The sequence below is a fragment of the Pseudopipra pipra genome, chromosome 13 (genome assembly GCF_036250125.1).
Source record: "Pseudopipra pipra isolate bDixPip1 chromosome 13, bDixPip1.hap1, whole genome shotgun sequence".
Taxonomy (NCBI): domain Eukaryota; kingdom Metazoa; phylum Chordata; class Aves; order Passeriformes; family Pipridae; genus Pseudopipra; species Pseudopipra pipra.
In genome coordinates, this window is record NC_087561.1 from 15,720,079 (window position 1) to 15,746,598 (window position 26,520).

Below are 26,520 nucleotides of genomic sequence, written 5' to 3' on the forward strand. Positions count from 1 at the left end.
TAGTTGGTTCTTATGCTCTTGGCCTAAATATCTCCTACTGGTAGATAGAGACATGACAGTGGTTAAGCTGCATCTTTAATCTTTTCTAGAACTGATTTTGCAGGTAAGTGGTGTCCCTGCTCCCCACACATTGTGTTATATAAAGTATCATTGCTGGTGCAGTTCATGTAGAGATCACCCAGACCAAAGAGGAAAAAAGGTGTTATAAGGACCAGGACTTAAAAGGCAAGAAAATACAATGGGCAAAGAAGATTGGGGCTCAAATCTTCTTTGGGCCAAGATTTGGGCAAAGAAGAAATAGCACAGATAATATCATTGTTCCAGCAAGAGTCCTGATAAGAAACCAGAGCAGTGCAAGGTTGGGATGAGAGGGGATGGCTCCCTCTGGGAATGGGTCCCCCCGGGAATGGCTCCCTGCCACCCTGTCAAACCAGCCAGATGTGCTGCAGCTGTGAGGAATCCACTGAGCAAAGATGCTGCACAACTATTGTACCCACTTATGTTTGGAGAACCAGGAAATGGGAAGGCAGGACACCTCATCAGAGAATATCTCCAGCACTTCCTCTCACCTAATAATGTCTAAACATCTTCCAATTCTCTCCACTTTTCTTGTTTTTCATCTCCCTGTTAGGTGTCCAATTTCCTTTTGTGGATTGCTAGTTTCCTTTCACGTGATTTTTCACTGTTGTACAAATCATATGGGAAAAAAACCAAAAACCTTAAACAAATTTCTGTACTAAAACTACCAAGGAACTTTTTTCTGTAGAAAATTCAATCATATCACTTCGTTGCTTGAATTCAAATATCTGCTCAAATTTTACGTTTATGTTTTCTAACACTTAATATTTCATCTTGTGACAGTTCTTGTCAGGGTTTCATCCTAAAATAGATTATTTTGAATTAATTCATGTTTTGAGTGTGAAATATTCCTCTTACTCTTTACATGTTGAAATGAAGTTTAATATCAACAGCTTCAAACAGCCTGTGCACAACCTGATTCCCAGCTGGTATTTCCAGACTCCCAGTGTCTATTTTGATGTGTCTCTTGCACGTATCTTGACATTAGTTGTACATTGTTTGTATAATTTGTGTTTTAGAGTCTTAAAAACGGACATTTGATATCAGGGCTTTCCAAACAAGAGTAGAATATATGATGTTGCACTGGTTCCTGGCAGCAGGGATGTGCTCTTATAGGAGAACAGGAGAAAAGCAGGATTTAGAGCCTGAGTGACAAATAATAGTGACCCTCTCTCTCTGTCCATACAAATCCTTATTTCTATGAAAGGATGCACGTGGCTGTTGCATGATTGAAGCAGGATGGCAGTGAAGAGAGAAAAAATGAAGGAATTTTTATTAATAATGCTAAAAGTTAATGTTTGCTGCAAAAAGGTGTTCTAAGTAGGGGATCAGACAGGATGAGGGAGAGAGAAATTTAACATCCATCCTGAATTCCCAAAGGTCTTACTGTGCAGATTCACTGTCAGTTTGGTGGTTGGGCCCTTGTGTTTGCTTCAGATTATTGATTTAATGGGAAATTAAAGTGCCTTCCTTCTGTGATGGGAATTCTGGAACCCATGACCCACGAGCTGGCTTAGGGTTTGTCCCCCATTTCGTTGGTAGGGGTTTTTGTGGATCTTTTGCTCTTTTAAAGTACAAAATGAGATTGATCCTTCTATGTTTCCTGGTTTTGAAAGGATGAAAAAAAAAAAAACCACAACATTGTTAAATGTAGTCTAAATTTTCTTAGCAGAGAAAGTAAATTTTATTTGAATGTAGCATGCTATATATAAACATAATTCATTTTTAAAGTTAAAAATGTTCTTCCTTTTATAAATATGCTTATGACATTTCATCTTTAGAGGCATTCAATAGGCTTAATACTATAAAGTCTTTAAAATAGCATATTGCTGAATTCTGATAACACAGTATTCTATCAGGAAAGTTACTCTACACATTCAAAGACTTTTCATCTCTGTCCTGAATTTTCTGACAAAAGAACAACATAACAAACACTAAGGTGGGTACTGGCCAAGTATTGTGCTTTACAGCATAGAATATCTTACATACATTCTTTTTCTAAAATACACTTTCAGCATTTGAAATTATATATATAAAAAAATGAAATTAATGCAAAACAAATCAAAACCTTCCTTAGAAATTGGCACACAAAAAGAAAATATCATGCATGTGGAATATCATGTGGTGTTTTCCTGTTTAATCTTGATTCTTAGCATTCCCCTAATTTCAGATAAAACATAAACATGTTTATCTAAGTGGTATATAATGTCACACAGTGGATGTGGTTTTTTCCTTACCATATTTCTACTGTACATGAGAGAAAGCTGGTAATCTTCAGCTGAGGTCAAAGATTGTCATATCAATATGATATAAAAATTTCATTTTGTAAGTCATATTCAAGGAATGTAATTATGTGATTGTTTTAAAGTTTAATGCATGGTTATTATCCCAAGAATAGTCAAATTAGTTCAGCACATACTGACAGATGGTTGTGGGCAAAGAGAAATCCAGGAATAACCTGACACCCAGAACAGCATTAAAATATCACATATCTGTGCACAGTGAAAATAATTTTAAATTATATCAGCATTGTGTTTTGACAGAAGAGATTTCTTTCTGTTGGCACATATTTAATAGCATGAAGGTACCTTAGCCCTACTATTTCTTAACTTGCATTATTCAATTCAATATACTGCTAAAAATGGATATTTTGTACACAGTACTACCAAAGCTGGATGGTAAATAACAACCAATTCTCTGCTTCTCTGATTTGATCTTAAAGTTAATTTAGTAGTTTTATTTCTGAATATAGAAATTAAGCTGCTCTGTAGAGAATATTCTGTTGCCAGTGATATTTATGAGCAAATATTTCCTTCTGTGCAGTTCTCTGCTGAATGTGTTTCTTAGTCATTTTCATTTGCTTAAAATATAAAAGCTCTTTTTATAAACATTTTCATTCCTGCCAACATAGAAAGGAAAAAAGTTTATGAAATCTTATACACCTGTTTCTCACTTTACTACTGCATTTTATAAATAACAGATACACTTTTTTAACAAACAGGAACCATTTAAACATGTTACTGGATTTTGTGTTTTAGGCATAATAAAATAATTCAGTTATGCAGAACTGTTCAATTTTTGTGATGCAGGAAGACACTTTTGTGCTCTAATAGATGGCTCAGTTATTGTCTGTTGCAGAGGGTTACTGAAATGTGTGTAGTCTGTGCTGCTCTCTGGAAATGTTTCTTCTGAAACTCCACTCACTTTAGTTTTGGGATATTTATAGTCCTCAGGGCAACTTCACCACAACAACACATGCTCCAGCCCTTCCAATGTTGACAGGAACTTCCTAAAAATGGAAAGAGAAAAGAAAAACAAAAAGGAGGAAACATAGGACTGAAGAAGAAATTACTTCCAGGTTAGTAGGAAAAAAATTGTTTATTCGAACTGATGTAATGCTAAAAAAATTAGATTTACCCAGGGCTAAAAAACACAGTTTGGGCTTTTTGACAAAATTCAGTAACTGCTGAGAGTTACAGGAGTGTAGGGTGGTGGTGTTGCTGTTAACATATGTAAAAGACCTTCATGTTCTGTGCTCCAAAACAACAGACTGTGTGGCTACAAAAATACCTAAAACTACAAAAGTGTTAGATATTTCCTCCTGGTCTCAATTGTGACAGTCATAAATACGAAAATTTGAAAGTGCCTCCAGAAGACACCACTAATGACAAACACACACCAGCTCCAGCCATGGCAAATTTAAGCACTTAAAGCTCCAAATGATTTGTGCAACAGGGTTCACTCACCCATGCACAGCCTCCACCCCTTAGTCCTAAAAGTTTTATCCAATTCTTTCACAAGACAGGCAGTGATATTTAATTCAAGCCCAATGTAGTATTACTGCAGCCTGATATGTCATTTTTCTCAACATCAGTGATAACTTTGCAACTTAGTTTTGTTGGTTATTTGGACAGAATTATTCCTTGCTGCAGGCGGAGGAATTCCTGCTATTTCCGAGGTGATTCTTTCCATTACCTCTGTCCACTCGTTGTTCTGGGCATCGTAGGACTCCACAGTGTCCAGGTAGGTGTGGCCATCGTAGCCCCCCACGGCGTATAACCTGTCCCCCAGAGGGCAGATCCCAACTGCATCCCGAGGGACACTCAGGGGGGCCACTGTTGTCCAAGCATCTGTTTTAGGATCATACCTAGGAATGTTTGATGATCAAATGTAGAGAAATACATCATAAAAACACATTTGAAATTTAAATTACTGTTAATTGCTTATTTTCTCCTTTATTGCAGTTCAGTTTATACTGGGAACTAGTAGAATCGTTATGTGAGTCAATATTTAATTCGGCCACTAGAGGGGTCTTCAAGCCCATGGAAAATGCCCATGTTTTCACTTTTTGCTCTGCAGTCTCTCCATTTCGATCCCATTAAGCAATCAATACATTTTAAGCATAAATGGGACCCGAGGGAATGATAACATGGCCACCAGTTGAGTCAGCGAAGTTAATTTCAATATATTATTTTTCCTTCTTCCATAAAGCTTTTGGTTTTTTCTTTCAGAAAATTTCACTGCAAAAGAAGTTAAACACCTCGTATAGTGGACCTGAGTTTGTCACACAAAATGCATGGCAGGATCTTACATCAGTGTGGATTTTATTTCTGACCTACTCAGTCAACTTCCAATGTCAATTGAAGTGAATTCCAGGGTAGTTCCTGTTTTACACCATCTATCTATGAACAGAATCCACTGTTATTCACACCGGGGGTTGGATGCTCTCTCAGTTTTCATCTTTTGTCCCCAAATGACACAGGAGTGTCAGTGGATACCCCTGACCCGTTGAGAACCAGAGGAGTTGCCCTCACTCATCCTGTTCCCTTCTCACCCAGGACTCAAGTGTTCTCTATCCTCCTACAATGTGCCACGTGCCAAAGCAACATTTAAAACACAACTCTTCCCAAAAGAAATGTCCCGAATTTGCATTTTTCTTAAGACTCTTCTCATCAGTCTCCTCATCAGAAAATACCTGTGTAGTGAGTACTCCCTGTTCAGGATGTGATATTTATTTATTTTAAAATTTACAGTAAATATCAGCAAATTATTGGAGGAAGACACAATTGGAAAGCATTTAACTCTTACAATATAGGGCACACTGGGTTTAGGCTGGTTTTGGCATTTTCTGTTGAGAAATAGGAAAGTCACAGGTTGAGTTTTTCTTAATACTTAAGTTACCTTTGCCTGGCTCTTGGTCAGCTCAAGCAAAAGGGGGGAGTTGAGGGGAATTTGCTTCTGAGGTTTAATTCTTTTGTTCTCACTACGGTATTGGAAACCAGTCATTCTGTTCCAAATATTGTTTTTAACAAGCAGGATATGTTTTTTTGCACACATAGCATTCCAATTGTGAAGAGGTTTTATTCTATACTTCCTTCCTGGAATGTAAAAAAAAAAAACCAAAACATTCCTTACCTTTCTACACAGTCGGAAAGTCGGGAGCAGTGGTTGGAAGCAGGTGCATCGTGACCTCCCACAGCATATAAGAACCCATTGTAGGTTGCAACACCGACTCCACCTCTTCTCTTGGACATGGGGGCACATAAACTCCACTTGTTTGTATGTGGGTCAAAACATTCCATGGACTTTAGGCAGGAGCTCCCATCTCGTCCTCCAACAGCGTAGAGTCTGGGATAAAAACACACAAACAGGCAAACAACTTTAGTCTTTAGCCTCTTATTTTAATAGGAACGTTATTGGGTTAAATTCATTCAGAACACTTTCAAATTGTCATTATCCCCATTATTTGCTCTCCAACAGCTGCACTCTGGAACTTTCTTTGTAAAAGTTTTTTGCTATTTGAACTGAGTTATGTTCATTTTCTGTTCAAATGTTCAAGAAAATTAAGCTTGAAAATGTATGTCAGCTTCTTTAAAAGTGAGGGATAGAAGGAACTGAATTGAAAGACGCTACATATGCTTGAAACACACGGAGAATACTCCTTGGGATGGGCTCATGGAGTATTTGACATCTTAGTGTCACATTAAGTGTTTTTCCTGTGCTGCTAATACATAAAAGAACTTAAATGATAAGAATAGATCTCAAAAACATATATCAAAATTATATTAAATATGTTTTCCCCAAAGTTTGTATTTAAGAAAAGCTGCTGGACAAGAAGTACCATGCAGGCACCATCTTGTCTGTTCAGCCCAAAGACACTTAGCAAACTACTGGAGATTTAAACAAATGATTCCTACAACAGGTAGGAATTAATTGTGGAAACCCACATTATTAAACATGGGGGGGTTGTGGCTTTCTGTCAATGAATTTTACAAGGCCTTAATTTCTTTGTGGTTTCGAGGTGTCCAAGATGCTGCTGGACTGTGATAGGATGTAATAGTAGATGTGTTCAGATGTGCTGGTTTTTCTGTTCCCTTTCAAACACTGGTTATTATTTTTTGCCATTAAATTGAATTTACTCCTTGCAACTACTTAGAGACCTGGGGAACAGAGGACTGGCCCAGAATAAGTCACCTAAACCAGATCAGCTGAATTTTCCTTCAGAAGTTCCTGTTTCGTTCCAGTGACTGAAAAAACTTTTAAACCACTCTGCTCCATATTTTAACTAGAAGATTCTTGACCACTGCTAGAATAATACAAAATTCCCAGCTCTCTCTCCCGATGTTCAGTTGATAAAATTGAGTTTGGTTGTGCAGTTTGTTGCCTGATCCATACAAAACTTGAGGCTTTTATTTGTTTTCTTTTCACATCATGCCATTAGATACTGACTGCTTGTTTACACAGCTTTCACAGGGAGAGGAAGTCGCTGTATATACAAACAGATTGGTTGAGTTTCTTTGTTTTCTCTAATGTGTCTATAAATATGTTATTGTTTCCCCTTCTCTAAGGAAAAGCCTAAATATAACATTATTGACTGATGTTCTCAATGAACCACTAATTGATCCAAAAGTGCTGCTCCACAGAAACGTAAAGCCTTTTCTGGTGGAGCTGAATAGAAAAAGTCTTAGGGCAACAGGAAAAGGAGAAGCATTCTGCCTGGTTAGACCACTGAGTGATGGACATTTGATCTCCTGGTATGCCAGAAATGACATCACTAGACTAACAGACGTGATTTCAGCCAGGCTGGAGACAGCTTTGTATCGGGAATGATTGAGAACAGAGTCAAACTTGGGCTGGATTTCCTCTTTGACAAAGAGGTTTCCTGCATGTTGCTGTGGAAGGTACCAACAGGAGTTTCTGGTGGAGTTTCTGCTGAGAACATTTCCTCTGAGGTACAGCAGGGACTTGGAAAGGTGGTTCTGCTTCTCTTGGACTTGGGAGTTAAAGGTTTGAGTCATGCCCTGTTTGAATGCAGAATCCTGACCTGTATGTCAAGAAGTTTTGCATTTACAAATATCCCTTTGCTGACAACTCTGTTTCTGCTCTTTATCCTCCTCTTTCTCTGGAATTTACTGTGATCAGGGAAGCCAGTGAAAGATGTTCAAAGTAAATGCAATTCTCTGCCTGTATCTGTGGCGTTCCTGACCCCTACAAACTGTCATTGCTAAGAGCTTCCCACAGATTTAAATAAGAAGGAAGGTTGGTTCAAGCCATGGTCTCTAACATAGGGGTCTTTCACAAGGCTTTTGTATTTCCAGCACGAGACTGTGCTACTGAAGAAGAAAAATAGAATTTTGATAGGCATTGATTTGGAAATTGTTCTTCCTCACTCTGAAATACAACTATATTCAAATAGGGATTTACAACAAAGTGTAACACTGTGCAGTACAGGTTGCACAGTAGATTCACACAGGTGTCTGTTCCCATGCAAATGTGCTTGAAAAGCTTTAGCATCTTAGGAGAATTTTTAAATACATTAACAAGCAATTTCAGTGTACTTAACAGAGGGAAGAACAAATCTGGGTAGGATAAGACTTACAGAGAGCTGTTTATTCCATGCCTAATTAATAAACTTGTCTTCCTTCCCTTAAACACACCATACAGCCTTAACATTTTAAAAATTATTCTTGACTGTGAATTTGTATCTAAAAGTTGTAGATGCATGCAGGAGATGCAAAATGACAGAGGAATGACTTCATTTCTGCACACATTCTTTTAAGTGGCACTTCCTTAGACACTCTGGTTTTAAAGTGTAAATATAAATTTGGAATATTTTTTAAAGTAGCTGATTGTGTATCCCCATAAGTTATGTTCTAGGTAAAACTCTGATATGCATGTAATAACATTTTCACATTGCTGTAACTGAAATATGTTTAAAACATGACTGCAAGTTGGAAATCAATTTACCATGCAGCAGAGGAAAAACCCTTCCTCTCTTATTTCAGTGCATTGTGTTTTCTCTTTGTTTTCTTGAGGTCATTAATTACTATAAGACGGAAAAGCAAATTGAAGAGACTGCATTTCCAAGGAAGGAAGCAAGTGAAAATGCAAAGAGAGGTTTTCCTGTTGACATACTTGCTGTTTAATGCTGCAACCCCCACGGTGCTCCTGGGGGTCGACATGCTGGCCACGTAATTCCACTGCCGTGCCTGGGGGTCCCATCGCTCCACAGTGTTGAGGTAACTCCACCCATCGTGGCCACCAACAGCATACATTGGTCCTTCAAGCATTGCTACTCCTTAAAAGATAGAATTAGGGACAAGTTATCTCATAATTTCAGTGACCAGTAGTGTCTTCATACTTCAATCCCCTGTGTGCAGATAAGCAACTGCAGCTGGTATTAAACTATCTGAAAGCTGCCTTTTCACTTGGCAGAATAAACAAAGATAAAATACTTCATGTTTTCTAAATAACCATTATCTTTTGCCAAAAGATTAGAGGAAAGCTGCTTTAGTTCTGATGTTCTCTTGGACTTTTTTCTCTTTCGCTTCTGCTGACCTTGTTCTGAAACAAATTTGAGACCCTAAATGAGAAACTATGCTATTCATTTAAAGAGAGGCAGAATTTGAGTCAGGCAATGAAAAACATGCCCAAAACCAATGACTTGTCCTAATTCTGAGCCTGCTGAAGCTCTGTAGTCCTGCCAGCACAAAGCCTGAGTGGGTGGGTGGCTGGCTGTCCTTGCCAGCTAAAGGACCATAACACATTAATGCCTTTAAGGGGAGCACACTTTTGGATAAGAGCTGGTTGGTGTCTGCTGTCCTTGAGGCCCAGGAGAGTGAACTTGGCTGTGTCTGCAAAGCTCTGTGTGGACATATCCTGTGCCATTGTGCTTCTCCAGAGAGAAGGGCTTTGGTGCCTCCCCTTTGGGAGCTGCTGCTGCTGCCCTGCTGTTTGTTCCCTTTGTTAGGTAAGGCAAAATGTTGGAGTCTGGCTGCTTAAAAGTTTTCTAAATCTGTCTTTCAGGCCTAAATATACATGTCCTGATTTTTTCAAAAGCTCTAGCTCTCCCCAGAATCACACTGAAGTTAATAGGGGCTGTGAGTGTGAGGGAGCTTTGCAAACTAGGCTGATGCACAAAGAGAAGCCAAGCTTTGGACACTCAAATTTACTGCCCTGACCTACTTGTTGAGTAGAATTTTGTCCCTGAAGTTGGCAATTGTAAAGATTTCAATGAAAATTATTTAATCTGTTTTGTTTTCTTTCCCTTTGCTACCTACTAGTATTTGGTTTTATAAATTTTGTGGACTAGCTGTTAAGAACCCTACACTACACTTACCCCACCAAGAAATGGAGAAGGTGATGTAGGCCACAAGGGTTTACCAAATAATTCTAGGTCAATCTTTCTCTATTATTCATTAAAATATTCCATGTCATTTGAACTTATAAATGATTTCTGTAAACTTTAAAGAACCCAGCTTTTTCATAAGAACTGTGATATATAAATCCTTCAGAAATCATCATATTCTCTCCATTAGTATCCTCAACTGTAAACTTGGCCTTATTTTTTATAGTTCCAGAAATAAATTCTAGATTTCATATTCATAGTATTCCTTCATTCTGAATCATAATAAGGATTATTGTGCACTAAAGACCCACAGATACTAAGCCGTGGCAGAACTCTGTAAAACTTCTTGTAATTACAACATTAAAACTGGTGAAGTTGTACTTATTTCCATGCTGCAATGTTTTCTTCAGTGTGGGCAATGCCCTGACCTGAATTACAGAGGTGCTTGGTACCCATGGGCTTACCTCAAGTCATAATTGAAAAAATAATTAAAATCAGGTTGTTATTGTATTGTAAATGTATCTTTTGACCATTAAATCATGTGAAGAGTTGATTATTTTCGTTATTGCTTAGCTTTTGGAGTTTTCTACAAGCAAAACTAACTCTGGAAAACCAGTGTCAGGTGAATACTAATTAATATCACTGTCATAAAATTATGATGATAGACAACTCTGTCTTTGAAAAATGTCTTTTACAAATATTTCTGCATGTTATTCAAGGCTTTAAATTATGCCAGCAGCATTTGTGGCAACCAAAATTCATTTGTATGTGCACTGTAAGGCGTTTGCAAAGAGCACCTCTTACCTAGGCCGTGCCTGTGTGTGGACATGGGAGGCATTATAGTCCAAGCTTTGGTGACAGGGTTGAAACATTCCACAATGTTGGAAGTTTTCAGCCCATCTCTGCCTCCCACGATATAGAGCTTGTTGTCAATCACTGCCACCCCGAACTGCAGCCGTCTGCCGTTCATGGTGCCAATTTGTATCCAGCTGTTGGTCCTGAGGTCATATTTCTCAATTGTAGTGGTACCTGTTAGAGATAAAAGTATTATGGGATAGCCATGAGGGGAGCTGTACCCAGCAGTCAGTACAACACAAAATATGATTAAATTACAAAATATGGTAATTCTGTGTGTGGAATTTTACTGGCACTCCCTGGGGACTTCAGTTCTCATGTGAACCTAGTGAGGAAGAAGCTTTAATTGCACGCATACAAGATGGGGAAATCTATGAGAGTATGCTGGGGCAAGAAGATGGAGAATTAAGTTATGGCAATTTTTTGTAGCATTGAAAATTTCAGAGATAAGTTAAATTTGTTATTAATTTAAATATAATGAGAGTAGGGATTTTGTGATTTGGTTTTGGGATTTTTTTAATATTCCTTATGAATATGGTATCTCACAACAGTCTACTCTTTAACCTAAGAGTTTAGGCATTTGTGCCTAAACCATTACTGATATTAAGATTAGAAGATTAGGAAAGATTAAGATTAAGATTAGGAAAAAGTTCTTTACTGTGAGAGTGGCAAGACACTGGAATAGGTGTCCCAGGGAAGTTGTGGATTACCCATTCCTGAGGGTGTTTAAGGTCAGGTTGAACGGGGCCCTGGTCTAGTGGAAGGTGTCCCTCCCCATGGCAGGAGATTGGAACTGGGTGATCTTCAAAGTCCCTTCCAACTCAAACTATTCTGTGATTCTATGATCTCCAAACCAGAAAAGGTTTGTATCTGTCTGTCTGAGGAACTGGACATGGGTCTTCAGTAATGGGTTGGGTATTTTCCCTTTGCTGATGGAGTCAGGCAGAGCTGTGTGCGAGAACACGTGTTGTTCCCACAGGTGTCCTCCCTGAGGTTCCCCTTTGCAGCAGCCCTGCAGTAGCTGCTTGTCTGCTGTAACATATAAGCTGTATTTTCCATTTCTTCAGGTCACTGAACTTCCAGTAATGCCTTCACAAGGCACCAGGTCCCTGCCATTCAGAATTGATGCTTTCCCATGCACTGGCTCCCATCATCACCCAGCAGCTGTAATTGCTCCTCTGAGAGCTGAGAGCGCCCAGCAGGGACAGGGCTGAGTGACATCCCAGGCACGAGAGGCAATTCCCAGGGGCACATCCAGTGCACCCTGGAGCTCAAATTCAGCTCAACCAAAGGCAACCAGACAAGGAAAATAGGTTTTCTGATTTCCTGTTCTTTGACTGGGATTTGAGACGAGAAAAGTAGTATTTTGAAGATAACAATAGGCAGTTAGTGGCTAAGAAATTATTTACAACAACAAAACAACCATGCAATAAAGCTGAAATAAAAAGGTAGTGTTTGGTTTAGAGATCTGTCAGAGATCACTTGCTAAACTCCAGAAATATCTGATATCTCATGATATCTTTTCTCTCTTCTACGTGCTTTTGCACATGCATAAATTGGAAAAGAAACTACCAACTCCATCTGCAATAAAAGAAAGTTCTACTTTTTCCCCTTTCCTGTCATCCTTTATTCTGAGCTGCTGGATTTCTTTGACTGTTCTTTCCATCCTGTTAGTCTGTTTGCTCCTCTTTGCTTTGATTCCTTCTCATTTATTCTATGCTAATGTGAGAGTGCCCCAAAGTTCTCCACTTCAAAGGAAATATCTCACACACTAACTCAAAAACAGGAGAAATGCAGTAAGGTATAAATGTGTTCAGATATACCCTGTGGGCTGTAAATTTTACACAGGCTGGAAGATTTGAAAGTTTCAAAACTTAATGTGGTTCAGGCACATCCACATTTTTCAAAATTCCAGCCCAAAAGTAGCTCTTTGATCTTCTTTTGATCATTTGAATTTGAGATTTGACTTCACATACCACCTGAGATAAGCACAAAGCCTGGCATTGCCTGGAACACCCAACCTGGTGTGTCTGCCTTTATCACAGACAGCGTGTTATTGCCAGAGGTGGAAGTTGCTCCTCCTCAGAGCTGTTTTTCCAGTGCATCCCAGTCTCTTTAGTCGCTGTTTCCTCTATCTTACAATCCAGGACAGGCTCAAAGTGTGAGTCAGAGCTGGAGAGGACAGCAGGGAGGAGAGGAAGTGCTGTTCATCCTACCCATCAAAAGGCAAAAGTTCAAACAATTGGCTTTATTCCAAGGTAAGGAGTAAAAGAGGCACCAACAGGAAGTGCAGATGTTGACTGAAATAGCCCTTTCTTTGGGCAGCCTTAACTAAGAAAAGCCCATTAGAAAATATTACTCTTATTTTGGTAGAATTTAGCTCAAAGATTACTTTGAATTTATGGTTGTTTTATTCCTAAGTACTCAGTATCACTAATGAATCTCCACTAATTGCTCCAGTTAACTTCACTTTGCTAAATTGTCCCAGGAATTAGTGGTTTTTCTGTTGTGGTGGTTCTGAATGTGTATTTCACACTTTATTTGATTGCATGGAGATAGTGAGGCAGCTCTGCAAGATCTCAGATGGGAAAAACCAGTCGTCAGCAGCTTTTTGCAAACCATGAAATGGATTAACTTCTTTGTGATTCTATTAAAAGTGAACTCACACAGCTAAAAGTAATACTGTTCAGCAAGCTGCAAGACTTTAAACTAATTACAGGTCTCTGGCTCCAAGCTCTGGGTTTGAAGTTAAGGTTCCTGGAGAAAATTATTTAATATTCTGCCTTCTAAAGAGAATAGTTCAATGTGTGAAGCTGTAACCTGATTGCAGTTGTGAAAATCAAATCATAAAAACTGGAATACAATTATAATATTTACCTTTCAACTACAAACCTGAAAAAAAAGCTGTGTATGAAGTCTTGAAGAAAAGCTGCAAATATTGTTCCACTCATGAAAAATGCAAGTCTTTCCATTTATATTTTATAATAAGAATTGATAAGCATTAGCTGAGTTCTCTGTAGTTTAGCTATGCTTATTGGTTTTATTGTTTTTCTTCTTTAAAAGTTTTTCCAGCCTTCTGACTTTGTCAGAAAATAGACCACAGGGTTCAGCATTAAATTCATCTTGAAATATTTTCAACTACATGCACAAATTCCTACAAAACTTTATTTTAAAATCACCACCTGAATCAGACTTCTCTAGTCTGCACTTCAAGATATATATATCATTTACAAACTTCAGATTCTTGCAAGGAGAAAGAACTTCTAATACTAAGGATGCTGGTTTGTGATTTTCTTTTTCCTCTTTTTCATCCCTAAATTGCTGCTTCATGAAGAGAAATATTCAAACAATTGTCATATATTCTCTGGATATCTGTAATACAGTTAATTAATACAATGACACTAAGTCCTGAACTTACCTTTAGTGGCATCCATACCTCCCACAGCATAGAGTGCACCCACGGTAGATTTTCTAGGCTTGGTGCGAGGACTCTGCATCATGGACCGTCTTTCTGGCAGCAGATGGTACTTCATGGCCTCCATGAGAAGTTTCTGACACTCAAGGTCGTCTGCAAACATTGGACTGTTTTCTAAATCGGCCAGTAACTAAGGGGTGAAAAGTGAGGATCTTGACATAGATTAAATCATTAAAATTGCAGGTATTTCAGCAATAAAAGTATTGGTAGCTTGAAATACTCGTTTTAAGTTCGTCACTCGAGCTTTGTTGGAAACTCTGCTTTAATGAAGCAAAACTATATAAAGGTGGAGGGGAAAGGTCTTTGAGTATGATGTCTTTATTTAATTTTTTTCCTACCTCTTTCTTTTAACTTTTAAAAAGAGTTAAAATTGCAAATGTAGTACTGCATCCTCTGAATGCAGAACTCGTCTTGATGTGAGTAAGCAAGTCTAAGACAGAGCGCTGGGCATCTCTGTGAGTATTAGAAGATACTATTTGTATTTAAAATTGTGTATAGTACTTTTTTACTTTATCCAAAGTAGAATATTTGCAGCTTCAGTCCAACCATTTCTCCTTTCTCCAGTCATGGAGATTCATAAACTGGCTGTAGTGACCTTACTGACAGTCTTGATATTCCTGGATGTCTTTCTGATGAGATATAAAAATTCTTCTATGACACAGATACTTTAGTGACACCTTTCTGTAAAACAGTATGTCCAGCTCTGGAACTTCATTGTTGAAATGTCTCTTTCAGTCTGAAGGGACAAGTAATGTCAGTGCTCAGAATAGTCAGCAATAATTTAGGCCCTTTTACATTTGTATTGTCACTTTCTATGGCAATAAATAAATAAGCAGTGGGTTTTATTTGTTCTGCAGTTTGATAAATCTAAATGGTTATCTTTGCATGGTTTTTAATTCGCTGTGTTATTAGAGGAAAACTATTACCATTGCTACCCAACAAAGAAAAACTGCTTTTGGAACACCCTGACATTTTTTAGAGGTAATTCTGAGCCAAGTAATTACACTGGCATTGTGAGATTTCTCTTTACCTGTGTTTAAAAATTATAAATATATAGATTATGCAGTTTAAAAAAAAAAAAAAAAAAAAAGAGATAGAAGAAAAAGGCCACCAAAAAACTCCAGCCCTTCATGTTCATACCTGGGGTGGAAGCAGGGGCAGTCTAATGTAGGAAAGGAGCATTCCCAGGTCTCGTTGCCGGTTTTCCAAGTCGTGCCTCACCCACATCATCAGTGCCTGGAATATGGCTTCTTCATCTGGCACGTTGATGTCATCACTAGACAAGAGCTTTGCAATTTCATTAGCTGGGAGCAAAAGAAATTCCTGGTTTTTTATTACTTCTATGAAGTGCTCCTAAAAATAGAAGAAGATTTCAATGCACTGATGATTTTCACACATAGAAATAGCTTTTTCTAAGATAATGTAGGCTTTGCATATATTTCATTCCTGTTCCATTTCACAGTATAGGGAAGTGCAATATATAAATGTCCTTCTACCATTTAAGGGAGATCTTGGTTGCTTTTTGCTGCCTTACTCTTGCAGAACTGAAGAATAATGTTCATTTCCACACTACCACACTATAGTTGTGTTTGTCAGGCTTCTTGTCACAGTGTGTCCTGGCTTAGGGATTTGGCACTGGCAGGTTTGTCCATCAATATGATCTTAATATGCAGCTTTTGAACATATAATGTGTATTTTAAGAATGAATGCCAAGTGGGCAGTCAAAGAACTGTGTACCCTCTATTACAGATTCAGAGGATTCGGGCCAATTACATTGAAACCTTCCAATCCTTTTGGAACGAGCTGTGCCAGCTGTTGACTGTAAGATCTGCTCTTAGCAGCAGAAAATACAGCACCTTACTGTTCTAAGAGTACTGTTTGGGCAATAAAATTTGGAAAAGTCCCAACAACGAGCTCTCTTAGCTAATGCTATGATAAAAGTCATCAGCTCCAGAAATGGCCACGTGTATTTAATCCCCAGAGTTTTCAAATAATTATTTTTCATAAAAACAGTATATTGTAGAGTTGAGTTACAACAATAATAAAGTTGATATTAACATTTATTAAGTGTGCTTACTTTTCTAATTCCAAAGGCAAAAAAGAAATTTGGTGAAGAGAGATGGCGGTTTAAGTCACTTGCAAAAAATTGAATATAATAACTCATGTCTGCATTTCAAATATAATTTCTATTTCTGCACCTGGAATTAATATATCTTCTTTGGAAACCAGATTGAAATAGGGCAGATGAAGAAATTTTAGTAATTGATAATGTGCTGTTTGTTTTCTGTGGTTTCTTTGCTTTCTGTATCTCTTCGAGGATGTAACTACAGAAGTGATTAAAGGAGATGTCAACTTTGCTCTGTTATGCATATCCTGCTTTAATATTTTGTGACATTCAGAGAATAGGGACAGGAAGGCCAGTCCATTCTTAGTTACAAATATAGCACAAGATGTTTATCAGAACCAGCTCTATCTGCACAAAAAGAGACCAGGCAGGAAACTGTTAATACTTCACATCAGTGGTCAAAGTGGTTGAAGGGGAAGGCCTCCATTGTGTCTGGTTTTGTTGAATGGGTCTGGTGTTTATAGCTCATCATCTTCTAAAAATGTACCAGTCTCTATGTTTACAGTACAACTTTCCCTAAGGTACACATTTTCAAGTGGTTGAGGTTGACATGAGACAAAACAGAATGTTTTATTTATCCTCCTCCACAACACTTGTGTGTTTATGCATTATGATCTCTTATTCTCCAAAGTTATTTGTAATTTCGCTTCAAGGCTTTGAAAGAAAATTTTCTTTACATTTATTTCAGATTTCAGGTGCGGATTTCCTCTTCTGTCTCTAAGCTGTCAGGAGCTGCAAACTTGGTGGGTGGGCTTATGGCACACAAGGTCCTGTTTCATGGCAGCATTCTTGGTCTGTGTTGCATGAAAGGTGCAGGAGGTGGTTCTAGAGGTGGTAGAAGTTGATTTCAGGAAGAAGCAGTGTAAAGCTTATGCACAGTGCTGCTGAGTGTCATAGATTCATCCTGATCCTTCACACTAGAGAGTTCTTACAGACCCAACTGTCATTTCTGTGACACCCTGTTTCAAAGAATAGTAAAGGTTTGACTCCCAGGAAAGACTGGAGGATCCAAAGGGTTAAAAAAAATAGGAACAAAAAAGGATCTCTTATTAAGTTATTAGGTTGTTAAGTCTTAGTATATGATTTTATTTCAGCTTTGCAGAAATCTGACCCATCAATTTTAAATGCTCACAGCTGACACTTGTGCTGGGGCTGCTGGGGGAAGAGAGGCAACAGTAAAGGGGGGAAGTTTTTGATTTTGGCTGGTGTGGAGCTGCAAGGACAACACTGTTATGGACAGGCTGAGTGAACATCTATCTTAAATGCTTTTTCTCAAATTTTAAAGTATAAAAAGAGAGTAGATTGCTGCTAAACAAACCATTCATTACTGTGACAGGAAAGAGGACAACCAGTGCCCTCAACCCCCACACACCACTCACTTACTGCAGCATGTGGACGTGTACAATCTCTTGCTGGAGAGCACTGCATATTATGGAGCCTCTAAACTTGTTTTGACATACTACACTAATATTTCAAGCATAAAGCTGCCATGTGTCTCCTAACAAGTAGTTCTTTTTATATCTATTTAGCTGTAGCAGTTGCTATTCTTCTTGTGTTTGAAGCTGTGATAGCACATCTTGTTGCCCTGAATATTTATCCCTCGATTTGGTTTCACAGCAAGTTATCTCGCTTTTCTGTTTCCCACGCTCTGAATATTCATTTCTTGCTTTGAGCCAGAGGAGGATTATGTTCCAGTCAAGGATGTGCTGCTTTTTAGCATTCGAAATCTTTCCAATACGTTCTTTATTTTGACTTTTTTTATGTCTGTCTCACCTTAAAATCAGCTTTAGAATTTTCTTTGTGTGGAATAAAGAGCGTAAGAATGGCCCATTGCTGTTTGACTCTAGAAAATAGCCATTTTAAGGCCCCTATTACATTTTTTGGCAGAAATAGGTACCACTCATACTGCAAATTAAAGTTCTCTAAGTATGTCTTTACACAAGGCAAAATTCTGAAAAGGGAAACAACAGAAGTGAATATTTCTTTCCCTAATTATAATTGGAAAGCAACCAGCTTGTTCCCCTTACCATAGTGTACGTGTGTGCCACCTTCAGGAGCTCTGTGCAGCCCTGGGCATCTCCAAAGGAGCGGATCCCCAGGCAGTTGGAAGGATGGAGCTGCTTCATGAGGAAGTTGCAGCACACCTCAATAACCTGGGAGAGCTGGAGAAGGCACGCTGCAGACAGCAAACTTTCTATAGTGTCTTCTTTTAACTCCAGGATACCTGTGCAGTTTCCATACAGGGGAAAAAAAAATTAAAATGTTAAGTAATTTTCCTTGTATTTTCATTATTTGAAAGTTTGTCTCTCCCCGGTTCTTCTCTGGACAGAAGTGTCCTGTGGTTCACGAATTCATTTTCCTTTCTTGCTGAAGGATTCTCTAAACATATGTTTTAACAGACTTACAGGATCTGGTGGATTTTGAATACAGCAATTGGAACTTTTTTGCTGGAATTTTAACAGTGTTAGATCTGATTCGGTTGAAAAAACACCTAAGTAAAAAAAAAATAAAGGTGTGATTAGAGAAAAACCTTTCCCAAAATGGGGCTCTGAGTAATGTGGTCTAGTAGAGGGTGTCCCTGCCCACAGCAGGGCATTGGGACCAGATGATCTTTAAGGTCCCTTCCAACCCAAACTATTCTATGAAAATTCATATATTAATTCATAAAAATATATGTAATAAGTTTTTATAACTCCAGAACCAGAAGCTGGGAGACCCCAGGGAGGGAGGCAGAATTACCTGTGTAGGCGTAGCGCACCAGAGCTTTCAGTGCCTCGGGATCCACTCCCTCCATCTTGATCTCCTCCTGCTTTGCTTCTCTCACATCGTTAGTGAACATGGCAGCAAAGTAATCAGACACTGCACTTAGAACCAGCCTGGAAATAGAGCAGTTTGAGACAGCAAATGACATCCTCATCTCAATAGCAGGCAGAAAATTCAGTGTTGTTATGTCATAAATAGTGTGCGCAATAGAAACATTATATTTAGCGTAGTATTCAAGTCTTACAGCAGCAAGTAATAAAGTTAAGAGAGTAATTAGTAATCTAATTTTCTCCCAAAGTGCTTGTTCAGGCAGATTTTCTTCACTGATCTTGCTGTAGTGTGACAGCAGCAAGAAGGGAAGACAGACAATGCCAGCAGTTTGTACTTGAGTTTCTTTCCATTGAAAATAAGAGGTATGAAACGTTGATTACATCAGATTGTTCCACACTAGTTGATGCCCTAATTATAGCAACTGTTCACTCATAGCTAAGCAGGGAAGGCATAAGCTGGAGATATCATGAAGCCACATCCCCCATCCTGGGGGACGTACCTGTGAGCTGGAATCTTCTGGTCGCCGGCGATGAGCAGCACGTCACAGAGCTGCTTCTGCTGCAGGTAACTCTCCATCTTGCGGAACGTTTGCTCGGCGTGGTTCGTGCACTGGAAATACTCATCGGAGCCATTGGAGGGCATTCCCAGGGAGCTGCTGGTCGTGGACAGCCTGCCAGGGACAGAGGCACCATAAAGGCTCATTGCATTGATTTTTGTTCAAAAGGCAGCACAGAAATCATTAAAATTATAAAGCATTCCTGATTCTGGTCTTACCGTGCCTTCTTCCACCTTTTTCTGCTTCATGTCTGGAAGTTTTCATTCATAAGGCTGCACATAAACTGTAGTTTACTACACTTATCTGTAGTAGGTTGTTCCACTGACTTATTTTAACAGTTTTGCATCAATGATCATTCACAAACAGAACACATCAAAACCAAACCTATTTTCCTGTGGTACTAAAAGCTAAAATATCTTTTGGTAGGGAATATTGGATATTACATGTCCCTGGGTCTTATTTGTCTTTCACTTCTTACTTTGTGCATTAAATTACATTACTAAATAACAACAAATCTAAAGATAATTTCAGGAGGAGAGTATAATTCAAGACAAATCACCAAACTAGAGGTTGATGGAATCAGTTCATTGTATGGCCTTTAGTACCTGAATGTAAATAATGAAGAAAAAGTTCTCTGCCTTTCATGGAAATGTACAATATAAATATATTCCTCCCACTCTAGAATTCTGTTAGCTCTTCCATTTATAAATACTCATCTTATTCTTTTCCAAACACGATTCCTTACCACTTTTTAGTATGGATTGGATTGCAGATTGAAACACCTTTTTGACATTCTCTTTCTATTGATCTGTTTTTAGTAAAATAATAATGCATTTTTTATATAAATGCATTATATCACATGCATGTATATCACACATCTTGAAAATGTTGCAATATTCAACACTATTTTACCTAAAGATTATTTAGACAAACATGTTGTATTTAATTCAAATGTAAAGCACCTGTATTTTTTAAATTTCCAAGCCCAACTAGGATATAATGGCAGCTGGCTGACTAAATTTCCTGGTTGTTTTTGATACTGTAAATGCAACTTCATAAGTGATTTGAAAAGATCTCTTAATGAAATTCATGTATTAAATTTAGCAGAATATTGGATTACATCCACAATTGAACATCTAGTTCAGAAAACAGAGAAAAAAATTGGTAAATAAAAGGGGTAAATCAGGTTGAATCAGTATTATACTTTTATTTACAAATACATTAAGATAGACCAAATCAGAGCTAGAAACTCACTGTCTTTCTTTTGAAGCTCTTTATTAGCAATTTCAAACCCATTTTATTTTACTTTATTTTTAAAGAAAAAGGGGCAAACCAAGTTCACCTATAATGTGTTTCCTTTGTAGTTTATGGCTTACAAAAATTAATTTGTCTCAGTGTGTTTAATGACTCTACTTTCTTATTTGTTTTCCTTCAATGCTTCATTGAAAATGAAGAAGCTGCAAAATTGGATTATATGCTCATTAGTTTTGCATCAGCTACTTGATGCCAAATTCATACTCTGTAACATTCTTGTTTTGCTATTTTTCCCTTAAGTTTTCTGTAATGATTCTCAGAAAATTATTTTTCTAAAAAATATCTCTTTCAGATTGATTATATCCACTCCTAAGTGTTGTATCTAAGCCTTGATGTTTGCAGAAATCAACTAAAATAATACTCAACCGTCCCTATTGCAACTAGACAAGACTAGTTGTGTGAAATCAATAATTCCCAATAGTCTGTATATATCTGTGGTTAGAGAATCATTTTCAGGGGCCTGAAAGTTTAATTATTTCATTTAGTCCTGGGTACTTTTTTCACATGTTTTGTAGAGTCACATTTAACTACAGCAGAAATACCACCAATATAATTAATTATTTCAAAGGCAGTGGTCTTCAGAGACTGAAAAATACTGGAAGCAAAAGCAAGTGCTCAATTAATATTAATAGATATTAATATTATAATTGCTGGTTTATCTTCAGCAGCTGGTTCAAGATGGTAGGTAAAATATATTATGGAAGGGGAAAATTAAATTCAAAGATAAATATTTATTCTCCTTAGTGTACGACTGTCAAACTCAAATATTGACCTTCAGAATGTGGTAGTGGGTACCGGTGAACTAAAGAAGTCAGAGATTAAAGTATCTTAAAGGAATAAGCCAGGAAATGGATCCTTGAGTTTTTATGTTGAATTTTATTAGTGGATGTAGCACGAAGACAGGCAAGGGAGCTCCAGGTGGGCAGGTAGGAATCCCTTTGCCTGTCAGATCCTGTTCTGCGTGGGATGGATTAATGTGCTGGGAATGGCACGTTAAGAGAACTCAAGGTTTCCTACTCAGAAAGGAATCATGCGGCAGGTAGAGAAATGTCTGTTTCTATGAAATGTGTACAAGTTTGGACAAACAAAAGCTGAATAAATATGAAGAATAAAAGTTTCCTACAGTACATTAGCAGTATGATGACCAAAGAATTAGTTATCCACACAATCAGGAGGGAAAATTATCAATGAATTGCTCTGAAGAATCAGGAACCCAAATTTCTTAATGTCATTTTTGCATTAGTGTTCACTAGAACGGGGAGTTGTGACAACACCATCAGCACTGGTAATAATGGCTCAAAATGTGGTTTAGCCTAGAGAGAGAAATCTATATTTAGATTATTCCAAAGTAGCCAAGTTCTATGAATTTCATTTCAGGTAGAGAGCCAAGTGAAATAATTTCAGAGTTTTCCTGCAAGGATTTGTGAAGGATAGTGAAAATACGGTCCCATTTTTAAAAAGCAACATGGATTTTTGAAACAGATGATACAAACTGAAAACTTGAAGGGATACTCAAAAAGCATTAAGCATCTAGATGATAAGAGGGACATAAATACTAGCCAGCATGGCTGGTCAGAATGAATCATGTCAGAACCTTGTAGGGTTTTTTATACAAAATACCAAAGCTTACTGGGGAAAAAAAAGGAGTTGTCAAAAGTTATCTCGCCTTTTGGATGACTCCTGACACTATTTCACATGACGTTTTCAAAATCGAGCTGGGATGGCATGTTTTAAGTGTAACAAATATAAGAGGGATGAATAACTTGTTTATCCATGCTTGAAATTTCTCAGGGATTCACTTCCAAAGGCAGACAGAGTGCTGAAAGAATTCCAGGCAAATCCTGCTCCTGATGCTGCTCCATAGTTTTATTACAGAAAATCATATGATAGAAACAGAGTTTAGTTGTTACATAGATATATGATAGCAACACATTTAAATTCAGAGAGACATATTTGCCTTTGCCTCATTGACCTTTAGGCAAATTTTTACTTTTCCAAGACCTGCTCCCACCTGTGTGTGAGTAATTACTTAAATGAAACACAGGTGAAGAAATGAGAGGTAACTGAGATTACACTGAACCTTGAGCAAGCTGGGACTCAAAAGTGGTGTGAGGAGGTAATGAGTTTTTTGATTCATTCCAGGCCTACAATTCTTTAAGTTTCTGAATTATGTAAAATTTATCTTCTGTCTTTGTGAAGTACTCTTCATTAACCAGCAGAGCACTCTTCTTTAATCAGTCTATAAAGGATAAATTCACATTTCCTCATTATTTAATTAGAATGTGATAAAACATAAATGCTATTTATTTGCCATGTCCTTTTTTAAATTCAGTATGTTCTAAAGTGTCTCATTCAGTGTGACTGGGGCCAAAACCAGAAATTAAACCTGATGATAAGGAAGCTTAGAAGCCTAATATGGCAGGAAAACTGGGTGATTTGTTGGAGTGTTTTAATTTTGTTTTTGTTGATAAGGCTATTATTTATGTTTTTACGGTGACCACTTCTCTTCTTGGATATTTGTTGAAAGGGTATTTGTTGAATGTATCTTTTTAACCTGCTATGATGTTTGTGAAATTCACTTTGATCAGATAACAGTTCAGTTACTGGTGTCACTTACAGATTTGGGGTTGGGGTCACCTTCCCTCTGCACTGTCAATCCCACCAGCAGCACATGGGTACCAGTGAGGGACAGGAGACATCCTCCAGACTTTATCACAGCTGGAAGCTTCAATGTGACTCCAGCACTGTGGGGCACTGTTTGTGCTTTAGCTGTGACAAGGCCTGAGAAAAAACTGCACCTTCATCAATTCAGTTTGTCTGTGCAGCAATATATACAATGCAACTCATCATTTTCCTTTTCTCTCATTTATTTTTGCTTATATAAGAAAAGTGCTTCCCCCCCCCCAGACAGCTCTGTCTGTGCAGCTGTGTGAGCTCTGACCCTCTGTCTGCTGGGCAATGTCGTGGGGCTGGAGACTCAGGGAGTCTGTTTTGCTACATCAGTGATAGAGCTGCAGCATCTGTCAGAGACAAACCAGCAGCTAGCTGAGAAATAAAATATTCCAGTTAGGAAGCCATTTCTGAACACAGGAAAAGCAGTGGTATAGTTGATGCACCTGTATTAATTGATGCTGATAAAATTATACCACATCAGTAATTGTCCCAAACTCTGCCTTGACATTTCTACTGCATTTGTCTCCTTTATTATTTACTCATTGCAGTGTGAAGGTTTTAGGGTACAGGCAAAAAAACTTTGACCCAGAAGAGTGTGGGAAATTGTACTGTGTGTTGACAACTGATTTAACCATTTCCTGTAGAAGCCAGAAGTGTTTCCCTGCATGGTAAGATTGTGTGTCTGGCATGGTGAATCAATATTAAGTCGTTGTACACTGGAATTTACCATGCAAGGAATGTAAACCCTGAGGAATACTTATTGTCTTGGTTAGCAGAGATTCCAGCAGCACAACAGCAGTCATCACTGCAGTGCATGATTTCCACTTTCACATTTGTATGACATGAGTGTGTTGGAGGAAAATTAAAAGTCATGAAGTAGAAATTCAGTAAGGCTGAGCACTTCTTGCTCAACTTCCTTGTAGCCAGTGATAATCTTTCTAAAGAACAAAAAAAATGACGTGACCAGAAGGCATGATATAGCACTATTTGGAGCTGTCAAAATGTACAAAATGAAAAATAATGGCTAAATGCTGGATAGGAGCCTGTGGCATTTTTAGTTAGAGGACATAGAAAACAAAATACAAGCCAATGGCAAAAAAACTTTGGTTTTCACTCCAAGCCTGACTATTGACAGATGAAGCTAATTAACTCTGAGTTTCTAACTTCATTAAGCACTTTTCAGAAAGACTCCTGATGGGAGAGATTGTGGGGAGGAAGACCTGCTTTATGCTCTCCCCTTCTACTGCTGTTGGCTAAAATGGAACAAAGGGGAGCTTGAGAGATACATTAAATGTATCCCCACCAGCTGAAGGCACCACTTTAGGTTTTACTTTGTGACACTTACACGGTCATGTAAAATTGTATGGGCTTGTTCCGAAATATCTCCTCACCTGTTTCAGCTGATCTGTACCTCATTCAAGGCTAAACACTGCTGCAATGGGGGGAAAAATGTGATTTTTAACCTGCTCGACCAGCGTGCTCTGTCCTAATTACAGACTTATTAGAAAAGAGTGACAGAGATGTGTAATGGTCTGCTCAGCCTCACAGGTAGAAAGAACGTGTGAGAGGTAAATGAAGTGTTCTATTCTACCAGGTTTTGTTTGCTACATAATTTTATCTGTGGTCAATTCCTTCCTTCTCCTATTTGTGTAATTGTACCCTGTGTTTCCTTCTGTTACAGCCAAATATTTCTATGTGTTCATAGATGCAGACAACCTGATAAGTATCCTCCAGCTCATTGTTACCTTCTTGTTTTCTGTCTCAGAAAACATAAATATAAGTCTGGGAAGATAATTGAATAACTTACGCTATTGTATTCATTTCTGGCTCAGTTGAGGGGATTTTATTTCAAATCAGTACAATCCAACCAAAATTCAGTGAATGTCCTTCCATATTTACTGGAAGAAATCATTAATGTTATAAAGACTATTGTGCTTTATCTTTTCTTCTTACCCTTTGTCACTGACCTTCACTTTTTTTACTACCTGAGAATATTCATTATTATGTGCATTTTTGCTAATGTCAGCAATTAATATCCACTGAACATCTATTGTTCTTGCTCAGAAAAGTAAGTTTTTGGACAGCAACTTACAGGAATCTTTTAGTGAGGAAACCTTTGTTCATGAGTCCACAGCACCTTTCTAAAACAGAATTGTCTTTGCCACCTTTACAGATGGGATTTTTGGTCTGCTTTTATTTGAAAATTTCAAGTGTATTTAACACTGTTTCTGACAACATGTCTCAGTAAAACCTGTATTCTTGATGCCATTAGTGGCATTTATCCAATAATAGTGATAACTGCTCCAAGGAGCCAGGTCTGTGTCAGCCTCAGCTCACTGAAATTGAATTGGAATAAAAACATGAAATCGAAATAAAAGTCATACACTAAATCAAAAGAAAAATAAAGGCTGAAAGTCTGTTACTGATATGAATTGTGGAAAATATTGTTTATAGTATTATTATGACAGACTTTTTCCTGGAGTGGTATTCATTATTCTAGGCTGGAGAGAGGCAAAATTGCATTGTAATGTGATCTTGCAGAAAATAACAGAGCAACTTCATTGCATTTATTCAATAAAATATGTCTTACAGCTTTGCTGAGGTTGTAATATAGCAATAACTAAATGAAGCATGTGATAATATGCTATAATATCTAGTCTGGAGAGAAGACACAAATCTTCCCTTACATTGGTTTTCTGCCTCCTGAAGAAGGAATTGATTATTTAGGCTGCTTGCAATCTGTGTTGTTTCAGTGAAAATATGTTGCAAGATATGCCTCAGACTGTTCCCACGTTGTAGGATCTCCATCCTTAGAGGGTTATCAAGACCCAACTGGATAAAGTCCAGGGCAACCTGGGCTGATATCACAGCTGGCTGTGCTTTGGGCAGGGGTTGGGCTGAGATCCTGAGATCCCTTCCAGCCTGAATTTTCCTATGATCCTATGGTCATGTGACTCCCAAAAATTTAAAATCTGAATGAAGGTATTAATAAATTTAATGAG

At 38.0% G+C, this 26,520-nt stretch overlaps 1 protein-coding gene across 2 annotated transcripts in view; it reads right to left on the reverse strand.

Annotated features, from left to right (window-relative positions):
- The window catches only part of KLHL4 (kelch like family member 4), a 378,510-nt gene that overhangs the window by 339,301 nt on the left and 12,689 nt on the right, over window positions 1-26,520 (reverse strand). Inside the window, exons 3-12 of one of the 2 annotated variants that reach the window (XR_010434060.1) lie at window positions 19,475-19,645; window positions 18,901-19,037; window positions 18,189-18,385; window positions 15,177-15,389; window positions 13,980-14,166; window positions 10,511-10,735; window positions 8,494-8,656; window positions 5,494-5,706; window positions 4,054-4,225; window positions 3,084-3,367 (exon numbers count right to left, since the gene is read on the reverse strand). Coding sequence is in view for 1 of the 2 variants with exons in the window: in XM_064670118.1 (XP_064526188.1) it covers window positions 3,308-3,367; window positions 4,054-4,225; window positions 5,494-5,706; window positions 8,494-8,656; window positions 10,511-10,735; window positions 13,980-14,166; window positions 15,177-15,389; window positions 18,189-18,385; window positions 18,901-19,037; window positions 19,475-19,645 (1,738 nt within the window). In the remaining variant the exon portion in view is untranslated. Of the gene's footprint in view, window positions 1-1,738; window positions 3,368-4,053; window positions 4,226-5,493; window positions 5,707-8,493; window positions 8,657-10,510; window positions 10,736-13,979; window positions 14,167-15,176; window positions 15,390-18,188; window positions 18,386-18,900; window positions 19,038-19,474; window positions 19,646-26,520 lie in introns of those variants that run through there. The other variant, XM_064670118.1, reaches the window with a different exon arrangement.